At 35.4% G+C, this 25,767-nt stretch overlaps 1 protein-coding gene across 1 annotated transcript; it reads left to right on the top strand.

Moving 5' to 3' along the window:
• Positions 1 to 141: 141 nt before the first annotated feature.
• On the top strand, positions 142 to 25,764 carry LOC137392142 (cilia- and flagella-associated protein 65-like). The gene is made up of 32 exons (XM_068078769.1): positions 142 to 299; positions 442 to 580; positions 766 to 896; positions 1,008 to 1,122; positions 2,201 to 2,285; positions 2,404 to 2,537; positions 2,883 to 2,996; positions 3,190 to 3,298; positions 4,880 to 5,145; positions 5,783 to 5,980; positions 7,617 to 7,706; positions 10,130 to 10,351; positions 11,149 to 11,438; positions 12,016 to 12,154; positions 12,620 to 12,793; positions 13,178 to 13,336; positions 14,681 to 14,837; positions 15,621 to 15,790; positions 16,450 to 16,628; positions 16,810 to 16,938; positions 17,049 to 17,133; positions 17,289 to 17,447; positions 18,478 to 18,780; positions 19,750 to 19,887; positions 20,080 to 20,241; positions 21,659 to 21,775; positions 21,873 to 22,145; positions 23,082 to 23,284; positions 24,050 to 24,178; positions 24,325 to 24,502; positions 24,639 to 24,796; positions 25,545 to 25,764. Exons 1-32 carry the CDS (start codon positions 142 to 144, stop codon positions 25,702 to 25,704), a joined length of 5,223 nt encoding a protein of 1,740 aa, XP_067934870.1. The 3' UTR covers positions 25,705 to 25,764.
• The last annotated feature ends 3 nt before the right edge of the window (positions 25,765 to 25,767 follow it).

The following is a 25,767-nucleotide window of genomic DNA, read 5'->3' as shown; positions in this document are numbered from 1 at the left end:
CAAGAATATGAGATTATGATTATATGAGACTCATGATTATTTTTGTCAATGAGTATGTAATGACTAGTTCGTATAGCAACATCTTATGATTTTATGTATTAATTGTTTTGTAACAGATATTTTAGCTAAAATCATTTCAAGATGCCATGTGCTATTGAAACCAAAACTTCTAAAGTAAATCACCATGGAATTGAAGCTAGTCCAGTGGTGACTTATCAGGGATGGGAGCCAGGAAAGGAGTATACTAAACACATAGTACTTAAAAATGTCAAGGTCAAAACTCAAAAGCTTACATATCAGTAAGTGTCATTTAGCTTATTGGCTTGTGTTTTATTCCTATTTATATTTTGTTCAAGTATATCTGTATATCTTCCATTATGCTAGGTAAGTTGTAAAGTGTTATCTCTAAATCCTAGTTTTAATTGACTCATGTTATTGCAGCTCACCATCATCCAGATTTTTTTCAACACTCTATCCCAAGCAGATCACCTTGAGTGCTGGAACCAGCTACTCTTTGCCGATTACATTTAGACCTCTAGAAAAAAACATCTATGAAGATCAGATATACTTTGCTTCCAAGGTAAAGTATAAGAGACACTTGGCATATATTTTAAAATCAGAATTTCAGGCAGTTGTATGCTTCAATATTTTAATGTGTTACAACTAGATGCTACTGTGTAATATACAATATACTGTTTTTATTAAAAAGTGTTTAAAAGAAATGGCTATTTTGCATAAGATTATCTAAGCAATTCTTTTGCACAGGATTGTGAGTTTTCTATACCTATAAAGGCAGTACTGCCAGTGTTCGATGTGAAAACACCTGACCAACTAACTGCAAAAGTGTGCGCAGTCAAGGATGAGACACAGCTTTCGTTTACCATTCAAAACAGAAGGTATGAGCAGTAGTTGTAGTTAGTTTGATTTACAGCATTACTGCGAAATGGTTGTTAGCTGATGAAAAGAAATGCGTTCAACATCATCAAATTATATCTGTTTACTTCTAGTGAGCTGGTCACTCCTTATCAGTGGGATGTTCAAGAGCCATTCTCTATTGAACCCTCTAGTGGTGTTTTGCAACCTCATGATAACACCAAGGCTACACTTTATTTTAGACCATCAGTAAGTTGCAACTATAATTAGTTTAAGGCCAGAATTATAAAGGGTTGTTGTTGCTTGAAATTGGGTTTATTATTATTATTATTACTACTAGTACACTCGGCAGTCCTGCGCACCGTGAGAGATCATCATGAGTAGCCTAATCGGTATGTGCATAGTTAACTTTTTCGCTACCAAATTAATTTTTTTATCGGGACATAATTACATATTTGGTAAAACCTAATATTTGACGGGGGCGTGCATAAATCGTCATAACTTTTAAACCTCACAGTCTATAAAAATAGTTTGATACCAATTAATCATTATGAAATGTTAGATCAGCACATGCTATGAACATTACCACATATGTGTTAAAATGAGACTGAAGACTTTTTGACCATTTTCGAAAAGACTGTGAGCATATTTGAGACGATTGATTTATCAATATTATTACAGTTTACATAATTATTATAATGAATAAAATAAGAGTAATAACTACTAGTTGTTCAATAAAAATCACCCAAAATTCATGGATTTATAATTAATAAAAATTCAAATCTGTAATACGTTTAACACGACGTTGCTAACAATAGATTGTGATGAAGCGTAAGTTTTTTGCATTTCAAAGCGAAACTACGCTTAGGATGGATGATTAGTATATTTTATTGGATCAATGTTTGCAGATACATGTAATTGTTCCCTTTCAAATAAATACAGATAAAATAAGGCAATTTATTACCTGCTCACTAATTAGAAATGATTCATATGAACCCTGAAAAAGTTGCATCATGATGCTCTAGCTATTCGAAAAATTTGCCGAGCCGTGCTACACGGCTCGGAAAGCTAAAGTGTAATGTGCGAAGTTGTAAGGTGACCGAGTAGTGCAGTAGTAGTGTTATTCCCTGTGACTCTGATGCCGCAGGTTCAATTCCCCTAAAAGAAAATCTTATTTCCTAATGGCTTTAGAATAGCTTCGGACATCTAGAAGGACACTGTTCTTACAATAGTACAGATTATTTGCTTTACCTGAGTTAGTAAGTGTACAAATGTTGTATCTAACTTACAGAATAAAACCTAAATTTGTTACTACTTTTACTTGTAGGCTGCTTTGGTATATGAGTGTCAGGCCAAATGCTTGCACGGCACAAATCTTGACTCGATCTCTACCACAGTTCTTCATGGAACAGGTTGGTTTGTCAATATAAGTTTACACAAGATGTCAAGTTGTCTTTAAGTCAATAAAGGTTTATTTTATTTTTATCAGTGGACACTTTTTAAAAAGTACTCATTCTTTTGTTGTTCTAGGAAAATATCCACAACTTCTTATCGCCAGTTCTGGCAGACCTTATGAAAGGTATACGGAGGCTACAGTAGACTTTGGTCAGACACCTATTGGCACCCAAGTGACAAAGACTGTTGAGATCATTAACATGGCAAAGGTAAGGGCTAAAATTAACTCCTATATGCATTACATTAGCTACATGAAAAGTATTACAAATACATTTATTATGATGTATCAGTTACGTAATCTTTTAACTCGCTTTCAAATTTATAGCAATCTAATAGTTAAAGGTATGAATTGATTTTATTTACTGTTATATTAGCTAAAAATTTTACCAGTTATTTTTTGATTTTGTTAGCCAATTATCAGAATTGATTTTCTTGTGGTTTTATCATCAGCTGGTGATTAGTATTGGCATGCTGTATTTGGCGTATATTAACTAATTTACAGTACTATAGTTTAAAATGTATATCTGCTATATTTGCTACAATGTTAAACACAGGTTGAAGCTAAATGCACGGTTGAGCACTTGGCCAGTTTGTCGACAGTAGACGTCGTTTTCTCATGTTCTGCTACAAAAGCGATTGTGCCTCCGAGAGACTCTGTCAAGATCCAGGTTAGTAAAGGTCCTTCATCGCCGTTCGGTAGAAATTTTTGGAAATTCAACAGTCTACATGTATCTTAACTGCATAGAGACTTTACCTACAGCTTTTTTCAAGCTGCAGTTTTTTCTGAACATTATCAACTTTAAGTTATTAAAAACCTGGTCAATAGAGTTGTGCTGAAGCGTCTATGTTTTGCTAATTTAGATAAAGTACTCTCCGACAAATGTGAACACATCGAGCATAGACTACCTGCAGGTAAATTCTATCAGTGATGTTAGAAGCATGAGCATCAAGTGTGTCGGCCACTGTACAGGTGAGTTGCCTGTTTACTGTACTCTATCATATTCTGTACATTCACATTACACTATCTGCATGGAGCTTTATTGTATGATTATGACATTACAGATTAAAGTTACATGCATTTTTTACACATGTTATGGTCAGCTTTAAACTACAGTCAAACCTCGTTACCAATACAGTCAAACCTCGTTGCTAATACAGTCAAATCTCGTTATCAATACGGTCAAACCTCGTTGCCAATACAGTCAAACCCCGTTACCAATACAGTCAAACCTCGTTGCCAATACAATAAAATCTTGTTACCAATACAATCAAACCTCGTTACCAATGTAGTCAAATACAAACCTCGATATACAAACTTTCTAGCATTTTCACTTTTCGCCAGACACAATTTCTAGCAAATGCCATTCAAAGTTTTACAAAGCCGTTTTGCAAGTAAAAATAAAAATCTGGTAAAAGTTAAAAAGATATGTAAATAGATTATAAAATAAGAATGCTTTATATTGAATGTTCTAACATTCCATGATGAAAAAGTTAGATCAGAAATCGATTAAAATGTTTTGCCACAGGTGAAGTTCTACCAGTACAGTTTTTTCATGGTGAGACTTCATAATCTAAATCACAATATAGTTTACAATAGATTTATCAAGCGTATCTTTACAATAGATCTATCAGGCGTATCTTTACAATAGATCTATCAGGCGTATCTTTACAATAGATCTATCAGGCGTATCTTTACAATAGATCTGTCAGATGTATCTTGTGACAGCCTTCAATTAAAAAGATAGTGTAAAAGATAATCACAGGTATAAAAACTTTGTTCAAATTTTACTGAGTTTCTGTTGGAGTAAATCATGCTCCCTATATTTATTACCTCTGCACCATACTTACGCAAATCTCTGAGGTAAAGTCACAACCAAACCTATTTTTAATGGTTATTAGTATACTACTGATTTAGCTTTTATGTAGTTTTATATAATGCATTTGTTTTAATGTTAAATATAATCATTTGTAATCTTTATTAGAAGTTATCGCAGGTTTTTATGTTTTGCGATAAAATAATTGGATTTACAGTATATTCTTATAAGAATTTCTGCTACAATGTATGAAATGTATGATGGTGCAACATGTGAGTCAGATCTCGATGCGAGGTAGACTACTGTATTATATATAAATGTTGTGGACTGAAATTTTGAGCTAGTCCAAAATTATTGAATAGACTATAATTTTTTAATTATATATTTATTTTTTATGTGTATATTTTTTTGTACATTATATATATAGTATAAATATAATATATATAATATATATTATATTTATATATAATATGATAAATATATTATGTTGTATATATTATTGTATATTATATAAATATAATATATATATTTATAACATATATATTATGAATATATACACATATATAGTTTTTTTTGCTGCCTATAAGTTTGAAGGTATAAATAAGCAATGAAATAAAGTTTGTAGTAGTAATAAACTTGTTGCCTGAACCAAGATCGTACAATTATATAGTGTTTTATTTAATATGGTTTCAGCTGCCAGTGTACAGCGGGTTATATACTTCAGCTTTTTTTGGTAGGTCCAAATGTTCGGTTATCAAAAGACGTCCTTGACTTCTCGCTGACTAACGTTGGTGAGTCTGTCACCCGAGTGATGGAGCTGAGCAATGAATCGGCAGCTGTAGCCAGCTATCAGTTTAAGATAGACTGCGAGGAAAGCGTGTTTAAGTTCAGTGATACAGTCGGTGTACTGCAAGCTGGAGAATCTCGTAAAATCATAGTCATCTTTTGTCCGACACATCCGATCAACTATCATCGAAACATAAGCTGTGTGGTCAGCGATCAGGTATTTCCAATGTTTTCTCTCCATACTCGCATACCAGTAGTTAAGGAGACTTGAAAATAGAGATTTTTTCATCTCATACTAGCCGCAAAACAATGATATCCAAAATTATATCAAATTATTCTCCAATTTTTACCATAGAAACATAATTGCTTTTTTAGTATTGTAGTGATATAATAGCCTAGGGTAGTTTAATTTGGCCTTTTAGAACACATGTGTGTGTTTATACTATTTGATTGGTCAACCATGCTTTTGTGGACTTAGGTTTATGCAAATTTCTGTAGTTATATTTTTGATTGTTTATAGTATGTCAGTTATTTGAGATCATAATGAAATTAAAGCAGCTCAAAAAATTTTGTTTCCGGAATGCCTTTAAATTTTAAATAAAAACTTTACTTCTGTAAAGCGATAGATGTAAAAAAAACAAATTACTGTTATTACTCTGTTATACAAAATATACAAAGAACTTACATGTACTTCTATAATAATTATGCTATGGTCGGTAATTGAATCATAAACAATATATAACAAAATGCATAAACAAATAAAAGTACACAGAACTTTGTTATTTAACTTCAGCAGTACGGAGTTTAGCAAGTAACCAGTAATATTGTATAATAGTTGTTTATTGTCCTGTTAGGATCCTCTATTCATTGACCTCTTGGGTACCGCTCACACTGAGACTATGAAGCCAGCTGTTTTGGAGCCTCAGCATCTCTCGCAGTTTGCAGTCTATGTTGAGAGAGGGTTGTCAATGTTCCCTCCCGAACAGCTCAATGAAATGAGAGCAAATGGAAAACTACAGCTAGACTCTAATAACCTTCTCATGAACACCCTGGTATGTAGCATATGCGTATTACCGTTAGCTGCACCCTGATTTTAGGTGAGCAGCGTGAGAAGCTTTGATCAGCTAAACACCCATGTCTATGAAATGATTCTTCCAAATGTGTTTTAACCTTGACTCATTCTCAATGTTATCGCTGAATGTAAAATATGTGTTTGTACTTATTGTCTTGGTTCAAACTTTATAAAGTTTAATTAAATTGTTTCTATCTAATAGCTGCTAATGCTTGTTATATGTTTATTAGGTAATCGTAAATCAGTACATTTTTTGGCATAAGTAAACATTTTTTATTATTGTTTGTTCTATGAAAAAAAGTATTATTTCACTAAAACAAAAAAGCTTAGCAAGCTTCCCCTGAAATGTGATTACACACAGATTTACGGTTTCAATAAAAAATTACGCCAAAAAACTCTTTACTGCCAATGGGTAAAAAAGCCAGAGTTCCTGCAATCACCTGGAGTCGTTGTTGCACAGACTAAGCGGCTGCCCCGCAATGTCTTCTTCGTTATAGGATAGTTATTCATCTTTACCTTTAACAAAAGGTAACCAATCTTGCTAACACAATGTTACCTGTAGAAAATTTTTCTGTAGAACATATAACTCAGAATATTGGTGTGTGGTGCTATTTTAGCCCGAGGTTTTAGTTCAGGAGTTTGTGGGCGCTGGGTTTCTCTACACCAGCTACCAACGTGAGAGGCTGATGAGTCGTCAGGTAGTGTGCTTGCTGTTCCCCATTCCGATGCACAACTGTCCCGTCTCTGCAATTTTATGTTGCCATGCTGCGCTTAGCTGCCAGTTAATATACAGTACTTTGGGAAGCGCTTCCTAGCTGCCAACAAATGGTGTAATGATGCCGTGTGGATTTGTTATAGTAGATGGCTAATTAAAGATGAATCTACACAATATTCTATTAGATTTTATCAGAAAGTATTGGTATTTTTCTGTCATTTGCGATTGTTTTTTATGTTTGCGGTGATCTGATCGCTAGGATGTTTCAAAATTAAAATCGACAAACTTGATCACTGTTAGAATGCTCAGGTCAAACGAAAGTGAGATTATTACATCTATAGTTGCAAAGAGACCAACAGAATAGAGACACGTAACGCTGCAACTTAAACGCAATAGCTGGTATCAATGAACGCAATAATAACAACTAGTGACATCATTTCGCATGTATTTTGCTTCTGAGTGTTTTCATCGTGATGAAGTTTTGTCGATTCTAATTTTGAAACATCCTGGCTGTCAGATAACCTCAAGATGAAATACAGTCCTAATCGATAGAAAAATATCGATACATTCTGGTAAAGTCTACTAGTTTGGTGTAAGATCATCTTTAGGATGTTTGCTAAGTCTCTCAGGTAAGTCTCTCTCAGTCTCTCTCACTAATAGGAGAGAGACTGGAGAGGACAGAGTTTTGCTGTATGAGTACGTCAGGTAAATGCAGTTGTGCCTATCATGCGCTATACTGTACCTCCTTTCATTCCTTCTCCTGGCAACCATATCTTTTCATATCAACTCGCTTCGATCTCCTAGTGTTGTAAGTGATCTACGAATCTACCGATATTTCTACATAATCCACTATTCTTTGAGTGAGATTTACGTGAGATTTTTAACTTTTTATATGTTTCAGGCCGAAAGTATAGAGCCCTGGCTAAATCCAGTAGCCACCGTGCCTGCCATGGACTTGTACTTTAACGATGGTTACCACAGTGATATTGTAGTGAGTATAATTTAGAAAAGTAACTTCCTTGAGGTTTAGTATGAAGTCTGATATTGAATTAATTTATTTAAAAAGAGCTCATTGCCTGTTTGATAGAAGTGTGCTGAGTGATATGTTATGCATTGTTATTGAAACAATCAATCTGTCTCGCAAAAAGTACTAGCACTAACAAGTGCAATCGTTACTAGCAAGGGCAATCGTTACTAGCAAGTGCAATCGTTACTAGCAAGTGCGATCGTTACTAGTATGTGCGATCGTTACTAGTATGTGCGATCGTTACTAGTATGTGCAGTTGATACGAGCAAGTGCGATCGTTACTAGCATGTGCAATCGTTACTAGCATGTGCAATTGATACGAACAAGTGCGATCGTTGCTAGCATGTGCAATTAATACGAGCAAGTACGAACATTACTAGCATGTGTAGTTGATATGAGCAAGTGCGATCATTACTAGCATGTGCGATCGTTACTAGCATGTGCAATTGATACGAGCAAGTGCGATCGTTACTAGTATGTGCAGTTCATACGAGCAAGTGCGATCGTTACTAGCATGTGTAGTTGATATGAGCAAGTGCGATCATTACTAGCATGTGCAATCGTTACTAGCATGTGCAATTAATACTAGCAAGTATGATCGTTACTAGCATGTGTAGTTGATATGAGCAAGTGCGATCATTACTAGCATGCGCGATCGTTACTAGCATGTGCAATTGATACAAGCACGTGCGATCGTTACTAGTATGTGCAATTGATACGAGCAAGTGCGATCGTTACTAGTATGTACAGTTGATACGAGCAAATGCGATCGTTACTAGCATGTGCAATTAATACGGGCAAGTACGATCATTACTAGCATATGTAGTTGATATGAGCAAGTGCGATCATTACTAGCATGTGCGATCGTTACTAGCATGTGCAATTGATACGAGCAAGTGCGATCGTTACTAGCATGTGCAGTTCATACGAGCAAGTGCGATCGTTACTAGCATGTGTAGTTGATATGAGCAAGTGCGATCATTACTAGCATGTGCAATCGTTACTAGCATGTGCAATTGATACAAGCAAGTGCGATCGTTACTAGTATGTGCAATTGATACGAGCAAGTGCGATCGTTACTAGCATGTGTAGTTGATATGAGCAAGTGCGATAATTACTAGCATGCGCGATCGTTACTAGCATGTGCAATTGATACAAGCAAGTGCGATCGTTACTAGTATGTGCAATTGATACGAGCAAGTGCGATCGTTACTAGCATGTACAGTTGATATGAGCAAGTGCGATCGTTACTAGCATGTGCGATTGTTACTAGCTTGGGCAATTGTTAGTAGCAAGTGTGGAGTCTTATCTTTTTAGTAATTACTAGTTTACTATATAGTGTCAAGTCTGTCTTAGTGTCAGTTTATACAGTAGTATCTCTCCTTAGCATGATATCCTTTGATTCAGTTCATATAGGTATCTGTTAGCAAAATTGTTGTATTATCCCGAACACTTCAAGCATTTTATATGGCAATTTGAACGACATTGACAGTTTTATTAGACTGAAATTGGCAGAAACATTACTAAACTGTTGATGACAAATATGTTGACAACATATTTGTTATGCGCCATTTTTGCAACAACAAGATTTGCAAGATTTTTGCAAATTTTTACACCGATTTCTGCAATTTAGCTTCAGCCTTTTGATAAACTACATGTACAATAAGACTAGTGAAAGATAATACATGTGTAGGTAGTTGATAATAAAACAGAAGAAGGCTCATTATGAGAGTTTTGAATAACCATTTTGTGATTTTATACACATAATATCAAAAGCTATTTTGCAATGTGTTAACTCTCTAACAAAGATTTCATTGAAGCTGCCGTCCCAAGTAAATGAAGGGGTGAGTTGATGCAGCAAGGCTACCATAACAGGTGAAAGGAATATTTGCTGTTTACCTTCCCTTTAATCTGACTAGGAAGAACTGTACTAAAATATGTAATTGAGTATCTCTCTGGTATAAGTGACATTCTTTTAAAGAAATGAGTGTAAAATATATTCTTAAAATTTTTAATATAATTTAACAATTTTTAAAATAAATTTTCAAGCCAGTCTTTTGTTCTAGAAGTACTTAATGAATTTAACCATTTCTAATATAAAAAAATTATCATAGAAGTTAGCTTCACCGGGTCTAAAACAGTGCTTACATTTTATGATTCAATTTTACCAAAAAATGTCACTTTTAGCATTGAGTTCTTCTATTTGTAAACGTGAGAGTCGTTGTGAATGTGGTGTGAGTCGTTGCTTCACACCACATGTGAATTTTTTGAAATATTTAAGATTCAGCAAGTCGAGTAGTTTTACTCTCAACATAAAATTTGCAATTATAGAGAAAATCGTAAGATAATCAGATAAAAGACAACCATTCTTAACTATTGTGTTGTAGCACCGTCAGCCCCATGTGTCACTGGACACTGTACATGCTGACTTTGGACGATGTCTAGACATGAAGAACATCGTACCTCAGGTTGTGCGATTGACCAATCACACAAAAGGAAAAGTTATAGCTCAGTGGATGGGCGGAGACAGTCACACTTTTCATGTCACCCCCAACTGCGTGGAGATACCTCCTCTGAAAACAATAGACTTCCATGTACACTTTCAACCAGTAAGTGATGTATCTAATTTACTGTACACCTTTTGTAGAACTGTAGTTATCTTACCACGGTATTTGATAAACTTTTGGTAGGTCTTCATCATGGAATAAATATATTAACACATCCCACTTTTGTCAGTATGTGTGCATGTTTGTGTGCATGTGTATGAGTGTTTGTGTGCATGTGTGTGTATCCATACATGTGTGTAAGCGTGCGTGTGTGTATGCGTGCACACTTTTGTGTGCATGCGTGTGTATGTGTGCACGCTTTTGTGTGTGTGTGCGTGTGTGTGTGTGTGTTTTAGTCTGTGTAAACGCCATATGTTTCCACATTGTTCGGAACAATTTTATCAAAACTTCACATGCATGTGCTTCGTGCTTTCCATTAAATCGACAAAAATATTTGTTTCAAAACGCTGTCTGATTCCTGAGAACCAGTCTCTTAAACCCGTTTGGAATTGAAAGAGATCCCAGGCAACGTCGGGCTTACTATTAGTTTATTATATAACATAGCGAGTTTCTAAACAGAAATGCTCAATAACACATGTCACCATTTTGTTTGTTATTTTATCGGTAACTTGAGCTCATAGATTGTTAGATGTACATGCATTAAAGGTTACTTATCCAACTGTGAAATAAATTTTAAAAATAACACATGTCACCATTTCGTTTGTTATTTTATTGGTAACTTGAGCTCGGAGACTGTTAGAAGTTCATGTATTAAAGGCTATTTATCCAACTGTGAAATAAATTTTAAAAATTAGCCTCGAATCATAAATATTCAACATAAACTTTTGGGTGGATTGTAGAATGCTCCCAACAACTTCTTCAGTAATGAGCTGGAATGCTTTTGCTACTACAAGAGTACAAGAGACTACCGGTTGGTAGAGAGTCTCACACACAGCCCTCCATTCTGCCTCACCCTCACTGCAGTGGCTAGCACATTTCAACCTGGTCAGCAGACTTTCTTGCCACTGGTTGACCTCAGCAGTCCATCTCTAGTTTTTCCAGCTACCAATCAGGATGAGGCCGCCTACCGCACGCTGACATTAATAAACAAAGGCAGCACTCCGGTCGTCTATGACTTCTCCGATGTAGAGTGAGTTTTCACCGGGTGCTTATTCAGCAAGATGTGCTGACTGGCAACAACTATTTCAGCACGGCAGCAAATTAAAAATCTTTCAGTTTATCTTGAACTTTAGTCAGTACGGTGAAACCAACCATATGTATTGAGTTGTTAAAGTATGCTGAGTAATTCAATACTATTGATACTGATAACAATTGCTTTATGAAATGAAAGACCATTGAGTTTTTTATTTATTTAATTAATTTAATTTTAATTAAAGGGAATGTTGAGCTTACTAAAAATTCACTCGTTATTTGAGGACTGAATGGCTGAAATTGTCTGGAAGTATTCGAGTAAAATCGTGTTATAGGAATAGAAGTACAGCAACCACTTACATGAACCCAAGTGACTATAGTAGTTCGTGCGTGTCGTTATGAATTTTGTGATAATCTCTCAATTTTTCAATTTTGGTGTACACTAAATGGTATCCTACATAAACCTGTAATCTTGCAATTCTCTAATATTATAATCTTATGATTTTATAATTTTGTCGTAGTTTTAGAATATGAGTTTGATCTAGCTTGTTCTGTCAAGTAATATCTATTTGTAGCACATTTAGCATAAAACCAAAAAAAGGAATGATGAAGTCAGCCCGAGAGACTTTCATCGTGAAAGCTCTGCCAACCAGGACGAAAGTCTATCGAAGGTTTCTCAGTTTAGGCATAAACCAAGACACTAAGTACACTCAGGTATTTTGCATTCTATACTCATGTTTATTCTTTTCTTCATTGTGTGCATCTCAACAGCTATAGTTCAGATCGTAGTACACTGGTTTACCTGAAAACGCTAATGCTTACTTGTGTATAAACTTCAATACATATTTAACCGTGGGAAAACTTTTGGTGAATACATCATATTTATGCCCTTTCAAACGAGCATCTGGTGTTTCGTGTGCTCAGCTTGTAACAGTTGGCATAATAGAGGTAATTTTGTGCTTATTTAGAACAGTCAAAGATTCTGATTTCATGTATATTTATAATAATATATTAAAACCACCAAACGAAACTGTCTAATTATGCCTCACGACAAAAATTTTTGTGTAGGCTACAATTTTTCGTACTCACTATAATTTTTGTTGTATAAATGTTGTACAGTCAACCTCTTGACTAGATTGTCGCTAGGTAGGTCTGATTTTGTTATATATATTTGACTAGGAGATTCCAGTGACTTGCACAGCTGAAACAGCCCAGCTACTTCTCTCCAACAATGCAGAGATCTTCTTCAAGGAGACCTGTGTTGGCACATCTAGCTCTCAACGCTACCGAATCAAGAATATTTCTAGAGTACCGCTAGAGTTTCGCTGGGTCATTAAAAGTCAAGATCAGCCAGCGGTGAAGGTGGAGCCTGCAACCGGGCTTATTTTGCCAAACGAAAACCAGGTAAGCGATAAACCTTTTAAACTTAACTGAGTTGATTTTTAGCTCTTGACAAATTTTATGTAAAAAACAAATAGCGTGACAACAAGACAAATTCTAATTATGTTCTTTGCTTCCTGAAGGTTTGAAAATAAGATTGCAAAAGAGTGAGTTTACTGTAAGTTTGCTGTCGGTTGGCATTCCATTGAGTTAACAAAGTTTTTTGTGTGATGTCATTATTTCAACACAACAAACAATAGTAATGAAAAATTTCTCAATTTTATTAAAATATTTGTATTTTTTAATATTTTGATAGTTTTTATGCCATCATACACTTATGTTGAAATTTGGTTTTAGGAGCATACCTTTAGCTTCATACCGCAGGAATTGCAGCGATACGTGCTCAAACCGACCATTGTAGTTACTGCTCAGGCCCACACTAAACAGCAATCAGCTGGTAAACCACGTGCCTTTCCAGTTAGAGCCATTGGAGAAGGCTCCAGCGCTGAGATTAAGGTATGTCAACCAATACTATAGGGAATAGTTTTGGTGATATAGCTAAATTATGATGGGGAGTTTTACACGATATTAATGCTACATACGATACATGTATGTAAACACATATTTGTTAGCTGAAGCTTGAGTTGTATGTTACTATCTGAGTAGTTATGAGTGTTAAGGTTTAGGGTCGGAGTTAAAGGTTGACTTGCAACAAAATTCACATTACAGTTATTTGGTATCAAAAGATTCACCATGTCTTACCCTATGGAGTTGTACATGTAAGTGCCAAATATGTGGATATGTGATTACAAGCTCTTAAAAGATCTAAAACGAAAAGCCACTGTAGATTGGAATCTCTTCATTTCGATGACGTAGCCACGAAATTTGGTTATCGTCTTGTCACGTATGTTCTCACGTGAATTGAAAGGCCAATACAAAGCTCAATATAAAACTTATCGTAGTGCTAGTTTATGACAAACACTTTGGGTTTTACCGAACACCCCGTATCAAATATAGATGCTTGCTACTTTACAGTTTTGTTTCGGCCTGGTCTAATCGGCAAGTCGTAATCTGATCATGTGACCCAATACTTCGCAAATAATTTCTGCAGCACTTTTCGATTATCACAAGTGACCAACAGGCTTGTCATGATTATCAGACAATGATATGTACTCCTTCAAACTAAAGCTAAAAAATTAAACGAGTTTTTACGGTAAGTTATAAGATATCAGTGCTAAAAGTGACAGCATTACGATGACGATAAAACAGACGCGTAAGAACAATAGATATAGTTTTATTGAATGCGTGAAGTATATTTGTGAAAATATTTTGACGAATAAAGTTGCAAGAAAGTGTAAACAGAAACCATCTCTCACAACTACATCACATTTGAGCCGTTTTGGAAAGGGAATCCAAACTACGGCGGTCTCGTGTGGCTGCGATTTTCTGTTCGTTTTTGAGCTTTTAAGAGCTTGTAATCACCTTTCCACATATATTGCACCTACAACACAACAGAGTAAAACATGGTGAATCTTTTCATATCAAATAACGGTAATGGGAATTTTGTTGCAAGTCAACCTTTAACAATGTTAAGAGCTTACAAAAACATTTGTAGAAATCTTGAAATTAAATGCATACAAGTTTTATTTTAATGGACAAAAATCACATGCATACCTCTATGTGATATGTGTGGACTCGTTATAATATTCAAACAACGTGGTCATCTGCCTTGATATGCTAGTTAACATATTTGAAAAAAATAATAAGAGATTCGATATAGTTATTTCTTCTGTATGTTTCCTGTTTTACAAATTAAGCAAGCACTTAATACCTTCTTTTTAGCTCACTGTTATATTTTAGTGTGATACAACTGACATCGATTTTGGCAATGTACTGGTGGGCAGCTCCAAATCACAGGTCTTTGACATATGCAACGAAGGAAACTGTGCAGCGCAGTTCTTGCTCAGAGTGGAGCAGAAGGTTGAAGGACAAACAGCTGGCCAGCATGCTACAAAGTGTACGTCTCTCTCTGTCTAATGCTCTCTCTTTTTACAAGCATTCTGTTTCGAAGCGAATTATTTAAAAGAATGCTTTATTATATCTAATATGAACCGAGAAGGTTTAAACGAGTTTAGAGAGATTTCATTAATTAGATTTTTTAGTGTATCTATATTAATAAATGATCTTTTGTCATTGTTTGTGTCTGTCTGTTAGCCACTAGTAAAACACGGTAAACACTAGTGTTTTCACCTCTTTTGGCCAATTTCATCCAAACTTCATGCACAAGTGCTCCGTGTGTGGTCTATCTGATTATAAATAAAGGAAATCCATGGCGTACTGCTAGTAATACATAGATGTAGAACTCGTTGGCCATTTTCATGGATTTAAATAAGTGTCAGACTGAAAAGATGAATATTGCCTGGAGTTATCCAACCTTTTTATATATTATATCATGCTTCCACCAAATCGCCAGCAATATTTGGTTTCAAAACTCCATCTGGCCCCATAGAACCGACCCCTTAAACAACCACCTGATTGAATATGAAAGAAATTCTGGTTGTCGCTGGGCTTTCTGCTCATATTGTATATAACTGTTGTACACAGAGTTATTTATGTTCAAATTAAGAGTGTTAAGGTATTAAATTAAGGTATTAGGGCTGCCTGGACATTCCCTTTCTTATGTTAGTATGCATTCTGGCTATTTATGAGTATTGAACATCATGTATTCTGTTTTGTGTTACACAAACTTTCTCAATATACCACCAATATTTATAAGTGATTTTCATGCGAATCGTCGCAGGTGCTCTTTCACTGGATGTCTATAGCGGAGAAATTCCAGCTTGGTCCAAGCAAACAATCAGAGGAACTATCAAACCATTGTTGAGGTGCAAGTACAGTTTTGAGATTTCCTATGAACTAGTGATGCCAGAGCTCTCCCAACAGCACACAGAACCAGTCCACCTCGTAGAGGTGCGTTACTTTACTCGCACCATTCTTGTCTTGGTGTCTTTCATACCTCGAGAGCCATACACGTGTTGTTGTTTCCTCAGGATTGTTGCCAAAAAAGTTCTTTAGTTTACTTCATAATATTCTGTGACATAAATACATTATGTTGTACTCATAAACAACTATAACTTTATACTAAAAATTAGTATGTTAAAATTTTAAGTTTGTTAAATTTTATAACATAATTTATAAACATTTGGAGCATCCTACTTGTTACATGTTTTACAGCGTGTCTGAGCATCCAAACTCAGCCAAAAGTGTATGCTTCTAGTTGAACTTGTTTTACCTAGCATACATGGGAAAGTATGCTCAGCGGTGGGAGTTCAGTGGTTAGTGCGCCGGCATGCAATCAGTGGGTCAGTGGTTCGAACCACCGAGGGACCATTAGTGGCGTTAGGAATGGCATCCAGCTGCAATTGCACCCTTGCCAACTCTCATGAACAAATGGTCAGAATATACTCTGTACCAGGATATACCATTTGCAGTGGTTAACCTTAAATTAAGAAAGCTGAAAGAAAAAGAAGATACATATACATGTGAAAGTTTGTTGAAATGTGTTGAGCTCTGTTAAGCAAGAATACATTCATTCTCTAGCAGTTTGACTTTTTACTTATCGCTTACAGGTGTTTGCATGTGGCGTGTTTCCTCTTATGGTCATCACTGATGCCCGTATTCATGGTTCGGGCATTGGTATTGGTAAGCGGCAGCTCTGGGAACTGTTTCAATTGGACAACCTCAATATGTTCCTCGACTCTGACCCTTCCGACAGAGAATTACAATACTCGGTGCAGACGAGAAACAGGTAAAAATATTCTAGTCTATGCATAGCTAAATATTTTTCAGATGTAATATAATATATAGGTATATAATATTATATAATAATTTTACATTCTGTTAGCACTATTGTAATCTTATTCTATGCTTTACTAATCTAATTGGTGTCAGTTTATAATGTTTTTTATTATTTAAATAAATCTTTATAGTCCAAGACGACGTCCATCAGTATACACAAGAGCTATTCTGGATTTCAATTTTGGTGCAGCACCTGTGGATGCAGAGCCTTGCTATGTGACTCTCCATGTGGAAAACTCTGGCACGGTTGATTGCGAATGGTGAGGTTTTACTGTTAGACTCAGTAGTAATGATTGACTTGGTTTGCTTTGAATGATAGACCGGTATGGTTCCTGCAACATTTAGTCACAATTCTTTGTTGATATTACAGGGAATTCATGTTTCCAAATGATTTGCAAGTTGATTTGGAGTGCTGGTCAGAGAGTGGAGATTATACTCAGGATGAGCTACATGAGGTACTACTTGGACAGTAGATCAAGTTAAATTTTCATGTATGAAATGATTTTCCCAAAGGAAAGACAATTTTGAAATAAACCGTGTGTGTTCATGACACCGATAAACTGTTGCTATAGCAATAACAAGCACGTTTATGTGTAAAACACTTCTGTAGATGAAGGTAATGGACAATAAACTATTCAACATAAGCCCAAAGAGTGGAAAGTTGAAGGCTGGAAGTACTTGCTCAGTCACATTCACTTACCATCACCTCATGCCTGGCACAGATAGGGTTCCTGTTCTCCTCAAGCTTTCCAGAGGCAGAGAAATCATGGTAAGGCGTTTTCACATCGCTATCATATTTTTAAATTATTATGACTAGCAACAAGCCCGGCGATGCCCAAGATTTATTTCATTTTTTCTCAGATATCCCGCAGGTAGATGTTTAAGAGTTTGATTCTCAGGAACCAGATGGATTTCTGAAGCCAAATATTTTTAACAATTTTGGTGAAGGCACGGAGCATATGTGCGTGAAGTCTGAATGAAATCGGTTAAATTATGTGAAAATGCATAGCATTTACTCGGACTAACAGACAGACACACAATGGCGCAGTGGGATTTATTATTTTAGATTTCATGGAATAAATGTGTGATGACTACACAGAGTTCAATACATGTTTTAATAGCAGTAGTTGGTATAATACAGTATACCATAATCACTGTTATACTGTATCAGTATATATATTTCTCAAAGTTGGTCGTCGTATGTGAATTCGTAGGTTTGATTGTCCGGCTATAGATCTTAAAATCTTGGAATAAAGATTCTATACCGAAGAAGATTTGATCTCGGATCCTGCCATTCACCAGCCTGACGCCCTACCCACTAGACCGCAGAAATTGAATTGCTAGCTTGCCAATATAAGTAATTATATGAGAGCAAATACCCAACAGATTTGTGTACGATGCGGGTCATAGCATAACGTCACAAGAAGCTGTTCGCTCACATTATTAAACGTACTAGATGATAGCGCGCAGACTAATAGCAAGCAGCTCTCACTACTTCTCATTGTTTATAAGACAAAACACTTTTCTCATAGTATGTAGTTTGAAAGTTAGAATGGCAAATGTTGTTATATGTTAAATACAAATCAATTTTCTGTCTAAAGACTTTTTTATTACCCGGGCAACGCCGGGTAGCACAGCTAGTACTAGTATATTGTATGTACTGCTCCCATTACAACAATAATTGTAGAAGTACAACCCTAATTATTGTTGTATACTGTTTGAATTTTTAATCCAAGTGTACAAAAATCTCACGTTTTGCGAAATTAATTTTAATTAATTTAAATTAATGATAATTGCAGATCAACTTTGTTGGTGTGACTGTCGAGGAGAAGATACCTTATATACACTTCCCGTCCAATACTCACTCATTTGCACCAGTGGCTGTAGGAGAGAAGCAGTGTCCCAAGCAACTGTATGAGCTCTACAATGGAGGCTCGGTGCCTGTCACATTCAAAATAGACTGTGTTCCTCTCAGCTTACTAAAGAGTGAGAATTTTGACCACAGTGTTATGGAGTGTCTCAACCCAAAAGGAATTATTGCTCCTGGTAAAACCCACCTTGTAGAGTGGATGTTCTATCCTTTGGAAGCTAAAACATATCAGGTAATAGAGTAAAATAGATTCAGTCACTTGTTAACAGGGATGTGAGGAAAGCTACTATGTAGCAGTTCATGTATTTACCGTTCTGCTTATGACAAACATCGTTCTCTATCTAGTGACACCAACATATGTTTCAGTTTATGAACTTTCTGTTACTACAACCTTCAATTCACTATCTCGACTCCTCCGCAATACTATTAGACTAGTGGAATGCCCGGTGTTGCACGGGTATTAAAATCAGCTTATAAAGATTGAGAGGTATTGTAACTTCCTGCCACTTGCCATTAGCCCGGCACATTGCCAATGGCTAATTTAAGTAAGCTTACTATTAAGAGCTAACTACTTGGTTTCACGTGAGAGCAAACATATAATTATGTTGCAGCGTAACGGAGAGCGGTAGTGTATTTTCAGCCGCATAGCGACATACACCACCTAATGAATCCATCAATCTTGCGTAGACAAATTGGTAAGGCATTTGCCTGGTTAAGGAGAGGTTCTGGGATCAGATCTTATGCGATACGGATTCTTCAATTCAGTATTTTAATAGCTATTGCTGGATGAACTGAATTGCACACAGACATACAGACTTTGAGATTTATATATATAGATTACCAACTTTTAAAACACGCAATAATGCCTGATTTCTGTCTTTTTTGGCATGTAATGAGCGACATCATGTTGCTGATGATTATCGATGCTAATAAAAAGTTACACATAGCCACAAAAGGCTTAAAAAGTCAGCATAACTCTAAGTCAGCAACTCAGAGTTGAAAACTGTTAAATGGTCACAATTGTAGCAAAAACCAGTTTTAGTTTTAAATAGAATGGTATTTAGCACAATATATTTATACATTTTGCGTGAACCATTATATGTTATTCAACAGAAATATTTTAATGTAAAAGATTACAGTTGTGAACGCTAAATGGCATAGTGTCTGCAATTGGGGAATATTAAAAAGGCGTGTAATGTAGGTGGATGTTCCTATACTCATATCTGGGGGAGAACCTGCACTCATAACATTCACAGGAGTTGGCTATGACAAAGCACAGCTGGGAGAGACAATGCCGACAGTATGTGAAAATAATGAATGCTCAGTGCCAGTTACACAGGTAATGATACTCATACTTGCATTAAAGCAGTTATGTGTAGGAGAAGATAATTTCTAGTTGATAATAAAAAAATTTTTTATAAAAAACAATTAGTAAACAAATTTTATGAAAAAATTTAGGTTATTATAAACTTAGAGCTTTTTATGTTTTATATTCAAGTATTAAACTGTTTTACAATAAACTACTTTGCAGAGAGTGACTGTCCCAGGGCAGACGGTGGTCTTATCTCACGAGCGAGTGTCCTTTGGTAATCTTCCACTTTTCTCAAAGACAAGGAAGGTTGTGTTCATGTCAAACACATCAGATCATACCATCTCATACTCTTGGCATGTCTCAAACCATGGAGATGAAAAGGTTGGAATATTTTGTATCACTTTTTATCGCTGAAAAAGCTACATGTACTGTAATCTATACTTTAGCAAAAATTAAGTATGCTGTTATTTGCAAGTCAAATAATGATTGTATATTTTACCTCTTAAGATAAATGTTACAGTGGCAGCAGCTCTGTCATGCTGGCCAATGGAATGGGCTAGATTTGAGCAAGCAGTAATAATATTAGCCTATGATCCTTTGAGAGCCTTGCATGGAAATTTCCATTCTGTATTTGATAGCAAAAGGTTAAAATGAAAATAAAATAATTGCAGATACACAGGCGTTATTGGTAGCTTAAACTTGATATAAGGAGCATATAGAAAGTTAATAAGTTAACTGGAAGAGCTCTAATTAAACAGGAAAAAAAGTGCATATACTGCAGTGCTACCATTATGAAGATGTTGATGTTACAGACATTTAACGTAGTATTTTTCGACATACTACCTTAGAAACTCTAGTTTTACAAAGAATAATAAAAAGTGCACTCAATACATCATGTGTAGAGTGAATTATAATATAAAGAGTGCTATGATTGGTCAAAAGCTACTTGCTCTGATGTTTATAATAAACACAAGGCTCAGGATGATACCCACGCCTCTATTATTGTTTATGTCATCCCATTACTGAACTAAGTATATTTGCAAATCCCTGCCTATAGTAACTTATATTGAGCAAATTAAAAGTTAAGCTAACCTGTTGTTATCTTCTCTACTTATCCTGAGTGAGATAGAGCATTACTTAGTAAAAGGAATGTACATTTTGGTGAAATATTATACAAAAACTATTACTTGTAAAAAGCTACTTAGTCAAAACTTTTAAACAATAGGAGAACTTTATCTGGTGTCAAAAATTGTGATCATAACAATACATATCACTTTGGATAAATGTAGCTGACAAAATTGTAAAACACCAACACCTATATATATATATAGTGCAAATATTATTGGCAATAACTTTATTTCAAAAGTAAAAATGTTTTTCAAATTAGGCCATACAACAATAGTAAAACAAAAACAACAACAAAACAAAAAGGCAACATTTAGCCATTAAAATCGAATAAATAGTTTGACAAATAGTGTTTAAAATGCTTTTCTCTGTTAAGATGACGAATATTAGGTGGAAGATTGTTAAAACAGCTGGCAATGATATTTTCAAAATAATTGTTAGTGGTTGTAAGCAATTTGTTCATATCACGTAAGTTGAAATGAGAATAGTTTTACCAAATAGTTTTGCATTCGTTCTTGGACTTTTTGAGATATATTACATTGCTTTCTCTAACTATACATATATTTTACGATTAATATGATAGATTTGCGTGATGGTTTTTACCACTACAACCACTAGTTTTTACATAATGCAATTTTGTGAGGTATTAACATTATAATTTCATTTTCTATAGATGGTGAATATATATCCAGCTAAAGGAACCCTACAATCCAAACACCATCAGATGGTTAAAGTTGCTTTCACTTCCTGCGGAGAGCCAGCATTTTATGACATGGATATGGTCTGTGAGGTGAGTTGTTCCTCAATACTATTACCTTCTAGATCGCGTTTCCTTCTTAGATACGCGAGTGTTCCTTTTGATTAACACCACTTGTATGTGTGAGCAGGTTGTTGATGAGACGGAGATGGCGCGATACAGAAGACGTCTGAGAGACTGGGAGAACGAACGGGAACGACAGATAAACGAGTTTACCATCACCGAAAAAGACCTTGTAAAGAACAAAAGAGCTAGATCAACAGGAGAGCACACTGTTAAAAAAGGAAAGCCAGTTAAAGGTGGTTCTGCTCAAAATTTCCTAAAAATAGACAAAGCGAATGTTCAGGAGGATATAGATTTGTACAAGCCACAACCGAGAGAGAAAACCTACAAACAGTATAAGGTAAGGCTTGATACTAGGTATATACTGAAATTTCTACTCTTGTAATCTCTACAGGTTTGTTTAATTTATAGAAAGAAAATTTTGGTTTGTAAAGCTTTATTTTTTCAAATTATGCTCACATCTGTGCGTTGTGAAAGTTTTTCAATGATCATGTGGTTTTAACCCTTGTAATATATGTAGGTTTGTTTCATTTATGGAGGAAACATTTTATTAGTAACAAATGTTATTGCACTGCGTGCATTTTGTTTGTAGCACATGTTATTGCACCGCGTATAATCACAAGCTATTGAGAAAATTCTCGTAACGCATAGATTCAAGCATCATTTAAACCAGCAGTTTAATTTTCTTACTCCAGTCATACCGCTATGACTAAATTTAACTGAAGCAGATAATTTATTTTATTACTTGTCTATTATTTGCTGTCTGTCAGAAACGATGAACCCTTTTACTCGTTGCAGAAATATCGAAACACTAATGAAATTGTATAAGCATATATAGCACGAAATACAAGCCATTATATAAAGTCTAATGAGATATTTTAACAAGAACAAATATTCTTGAAACAGTACACCACTTTAGAATTGCCGCATTTATATCACAACATGTCATTTTTAACAAGAAATATTTTATCATTTCTTGTCATTTACTTATCTTATGTTATAAGCAAATGTTAATCAATATCGATTTTCAATAACAGGTATTATCAGTCAAATAGTCAATGGATAATAATAGCATTACAAACCTGCCATACAGCTTCTATAGAAAGTAATATTTACTTTATCAGCAGTTCGTTAGTAATTGTGTCCTCTCTATCTAATACATCTCAGTGCTAATAGCAGAATAACTGTGTTGTCTTTAACTTTCAGTAATTAGAGAGGAATTTGTAAATACTAAAATAGTAACAGTTTTTAAAAGGAATAACATCTTTTTGAACAGGCCCTTCCTCCAATACTTGATCGTTCATATGATAAGGATAGAGAAGAGGTGCTTGAGACTGAGAGAATGAAGGTGGCAATGTGGGCCAAGCCTGTTCCTCCCAAACCATTTTTGATTCACCTTGGTGTAATTGCTAGAACTCACTCTATCACCTCCTTCCAAGATCAGTTCTTTGATGATTTCGACAACTTCTTTATTGACAAGTGAGTGTCCTAGCGTCACAAATGACTGGAAATCATCTTGCTTGTTTGCACTGCAACCTTACATTGTACATTGCATTGCAGGGGCTGAACCGCGTTACCGAAAATGCTTCTGAAAAGAGTGTTTTTGTAGCAGTCACGCGTACACACACATTGACAAAATGTGATTTGTCAATATCGATGTCTAGATGTATGTAGGTTGTCGTTCCTATCTGCTGAGAGATCACTCTAAACTTCTTTGAATATGCTACTCCTATAGCTTTTCTACCATTTTGTAATACATTTTGTCTCTGTACAAGCGTAGAGAAGCCACAATTCTAAAGTAAATTTCACAAATGTTTGAGCATATTTTGAAATCAATCAGAGCACTGTAAATAAGCACTGTGAATAGCAAAATTTGTCATTTGAATCCTAGTTCATAAAAAGTCAAGATAATGGCTAACAAAAATTTTTCTTTGTGAAACAATATATTTTTGTTTGAGATTAAATTTTGGGGAATTTAGAAACAAAATCTGTTTCTAAAAATTTTGTTGTAAGGTCAGTAGTCTAGGTGCTAATTTCAAAGCAGTTTTGTGCAGTCGTTTGAAGGTCTATACAATATGAAGATCAATCATAACAACACCCATGAGTTATTGTTTTGTATGTATAGGTGTCACAAAACTTCAATACGTAATAGTTTATAGTTTTAAACAGCGACTGAATGAAATAGTTTTAATGTCTATCTGGTTTGTTAAAGGATAAATTGGCTATAAATAAGATTTTATTTAGAACACTGGGAAGCAGCGTCAGCGATGAGGAGCCATTAGAAGAGACCAAAACTAATGCTCCAGCCACTCAACTGAGCTGCACAGAGGGCGAAGGTGAAATGCTAACAGGTGTGATTGCCAATGTTTTAAGGTATGTGCCAAATATTATTAGGCAATACTAATTAATTATGAGTTAGTCTCTTGGAGATTATACAAGTTCAACAAAAAATCGACAAGCTTCTTTACAAGTTACAATGGATGCATGCGCGCATCAACATACTTGCTTGGCTTTCACAGATCATTGGTCGATGATCCCAGCTTCCACCAGTCTGTTACAAAGCTGGCGTCGGAGTCCACACCATATTTCAGTCAGTTTCATCAAGGAGTCAACTTGATAAGTGATTCACCAAGAGATGAACAACTCAAATCTGGTGTAGACATTGTAGAGCTCAAATCTGATGCTCCTGGCTCTCAGGTAGTTACAAATTAAATGCTTTTCACTTCGTGGCTGTTCTATTGTCACATAAAATATTATTATAATGATACGTGTATGTACTGTACATATCAAGATTGTTGCCATTTTTGCTAACGCATGCTGTACATGACTGTAGGGACACAAGCAGGTACTGAGGAGTGTATCTCAGACCCAAGCTACAGAATTGCCAGCTCAAACAAAAGAAAAGTCGAGGAGTAAAACGAGACCTACCAATGCCACTTCCAGCATTTCGAAACAACCTTCCCAACCACCTAGCAGTGATGCGCTCATTAGGTAAAAAGTACTTGTTTTATGTATAAGCTGACATAATGTTAAACAAGGTAGCTACCAAACACTTCTGACACTATATGTAATGCCTATATAACTAGGATATATTCAGCCGATCTGATCCACATCATCCATCTTGTTTAAAAGTTCTTGCTTCCAAATTGGGTGCAGCATCATCGGATGAATAGGAGATGCAATTACCAAGAATGGAGTTACTGCGTATACTTTCTATAGGCCATTTAGGTTATGACTGTATAAATTATGCATCTCTCACATTCAATTTTTCAACATTAAGGCAACATAAATTGTGTAATGTTTCAATAGACTTTTGTTGACTAGATTGTAGTGATAGATACAGATTATAATTTAAGCCAAAGGTACTCACGCATGCATTTTTGATTTCTTGTACGCATCATTTTTATGGGATGATCGATGTACATACACATGTCGATACACACACGCACGCACGCACGCACGCACACCAAGTTTAAGGCCTAAATCGTTAACACGATGAACCTGGTAGCTATCAGATGTTTTCAATCCCTTGGGGATCTAGTTTACTCATCAGCTAGTGCTTCTAAATTAGTACCTCAAACGCATCTATTTTCCACCTTTGACGACACATGCTCAATAATACAATCACTAACTCTAAAGAATAAATGTTCAACTACATGGCATATACAAAATTTAAAAACTGACTGAAATATTCAATGTACTGGTCAATTTGTTCTTACCCGTTCATGGTTTTTTTTAGAAATCCGTCTTTTGCCAACCTAGTAGAGGATGTTTTGGAAAATACATTGATGAACATACTGCTAGAGGCTGCTAACGGCGAGGTGAACATAACAGCCAGACCACGACTAATTGCTTTACCACCACGGAAAGGCACCCCAACCCGAGAACACAAACATTGAGCCTTTTAGCTCGCACAAGAGAAGCTTGACAAGTGTTACTAATATTCTTTTGAAGACAATATA

Source organism: Watersipora subatra, chromosome 3 (assembly GCF_963576615.1).
Source record: "Watersipora subatra chromosome 3, tzWatSuba1.1, whole genome shotgun sequence".
Lineage (NCBI taxonomy): Eukaryota > Metazoa > Bryozoa > Gymnolaemata > Cheilostomatida > Watersiporidae > Watersipora > Watersipora subatra.
This window is presented reverse-complemented; position numbering and strand designations above follow the sequence as displayed.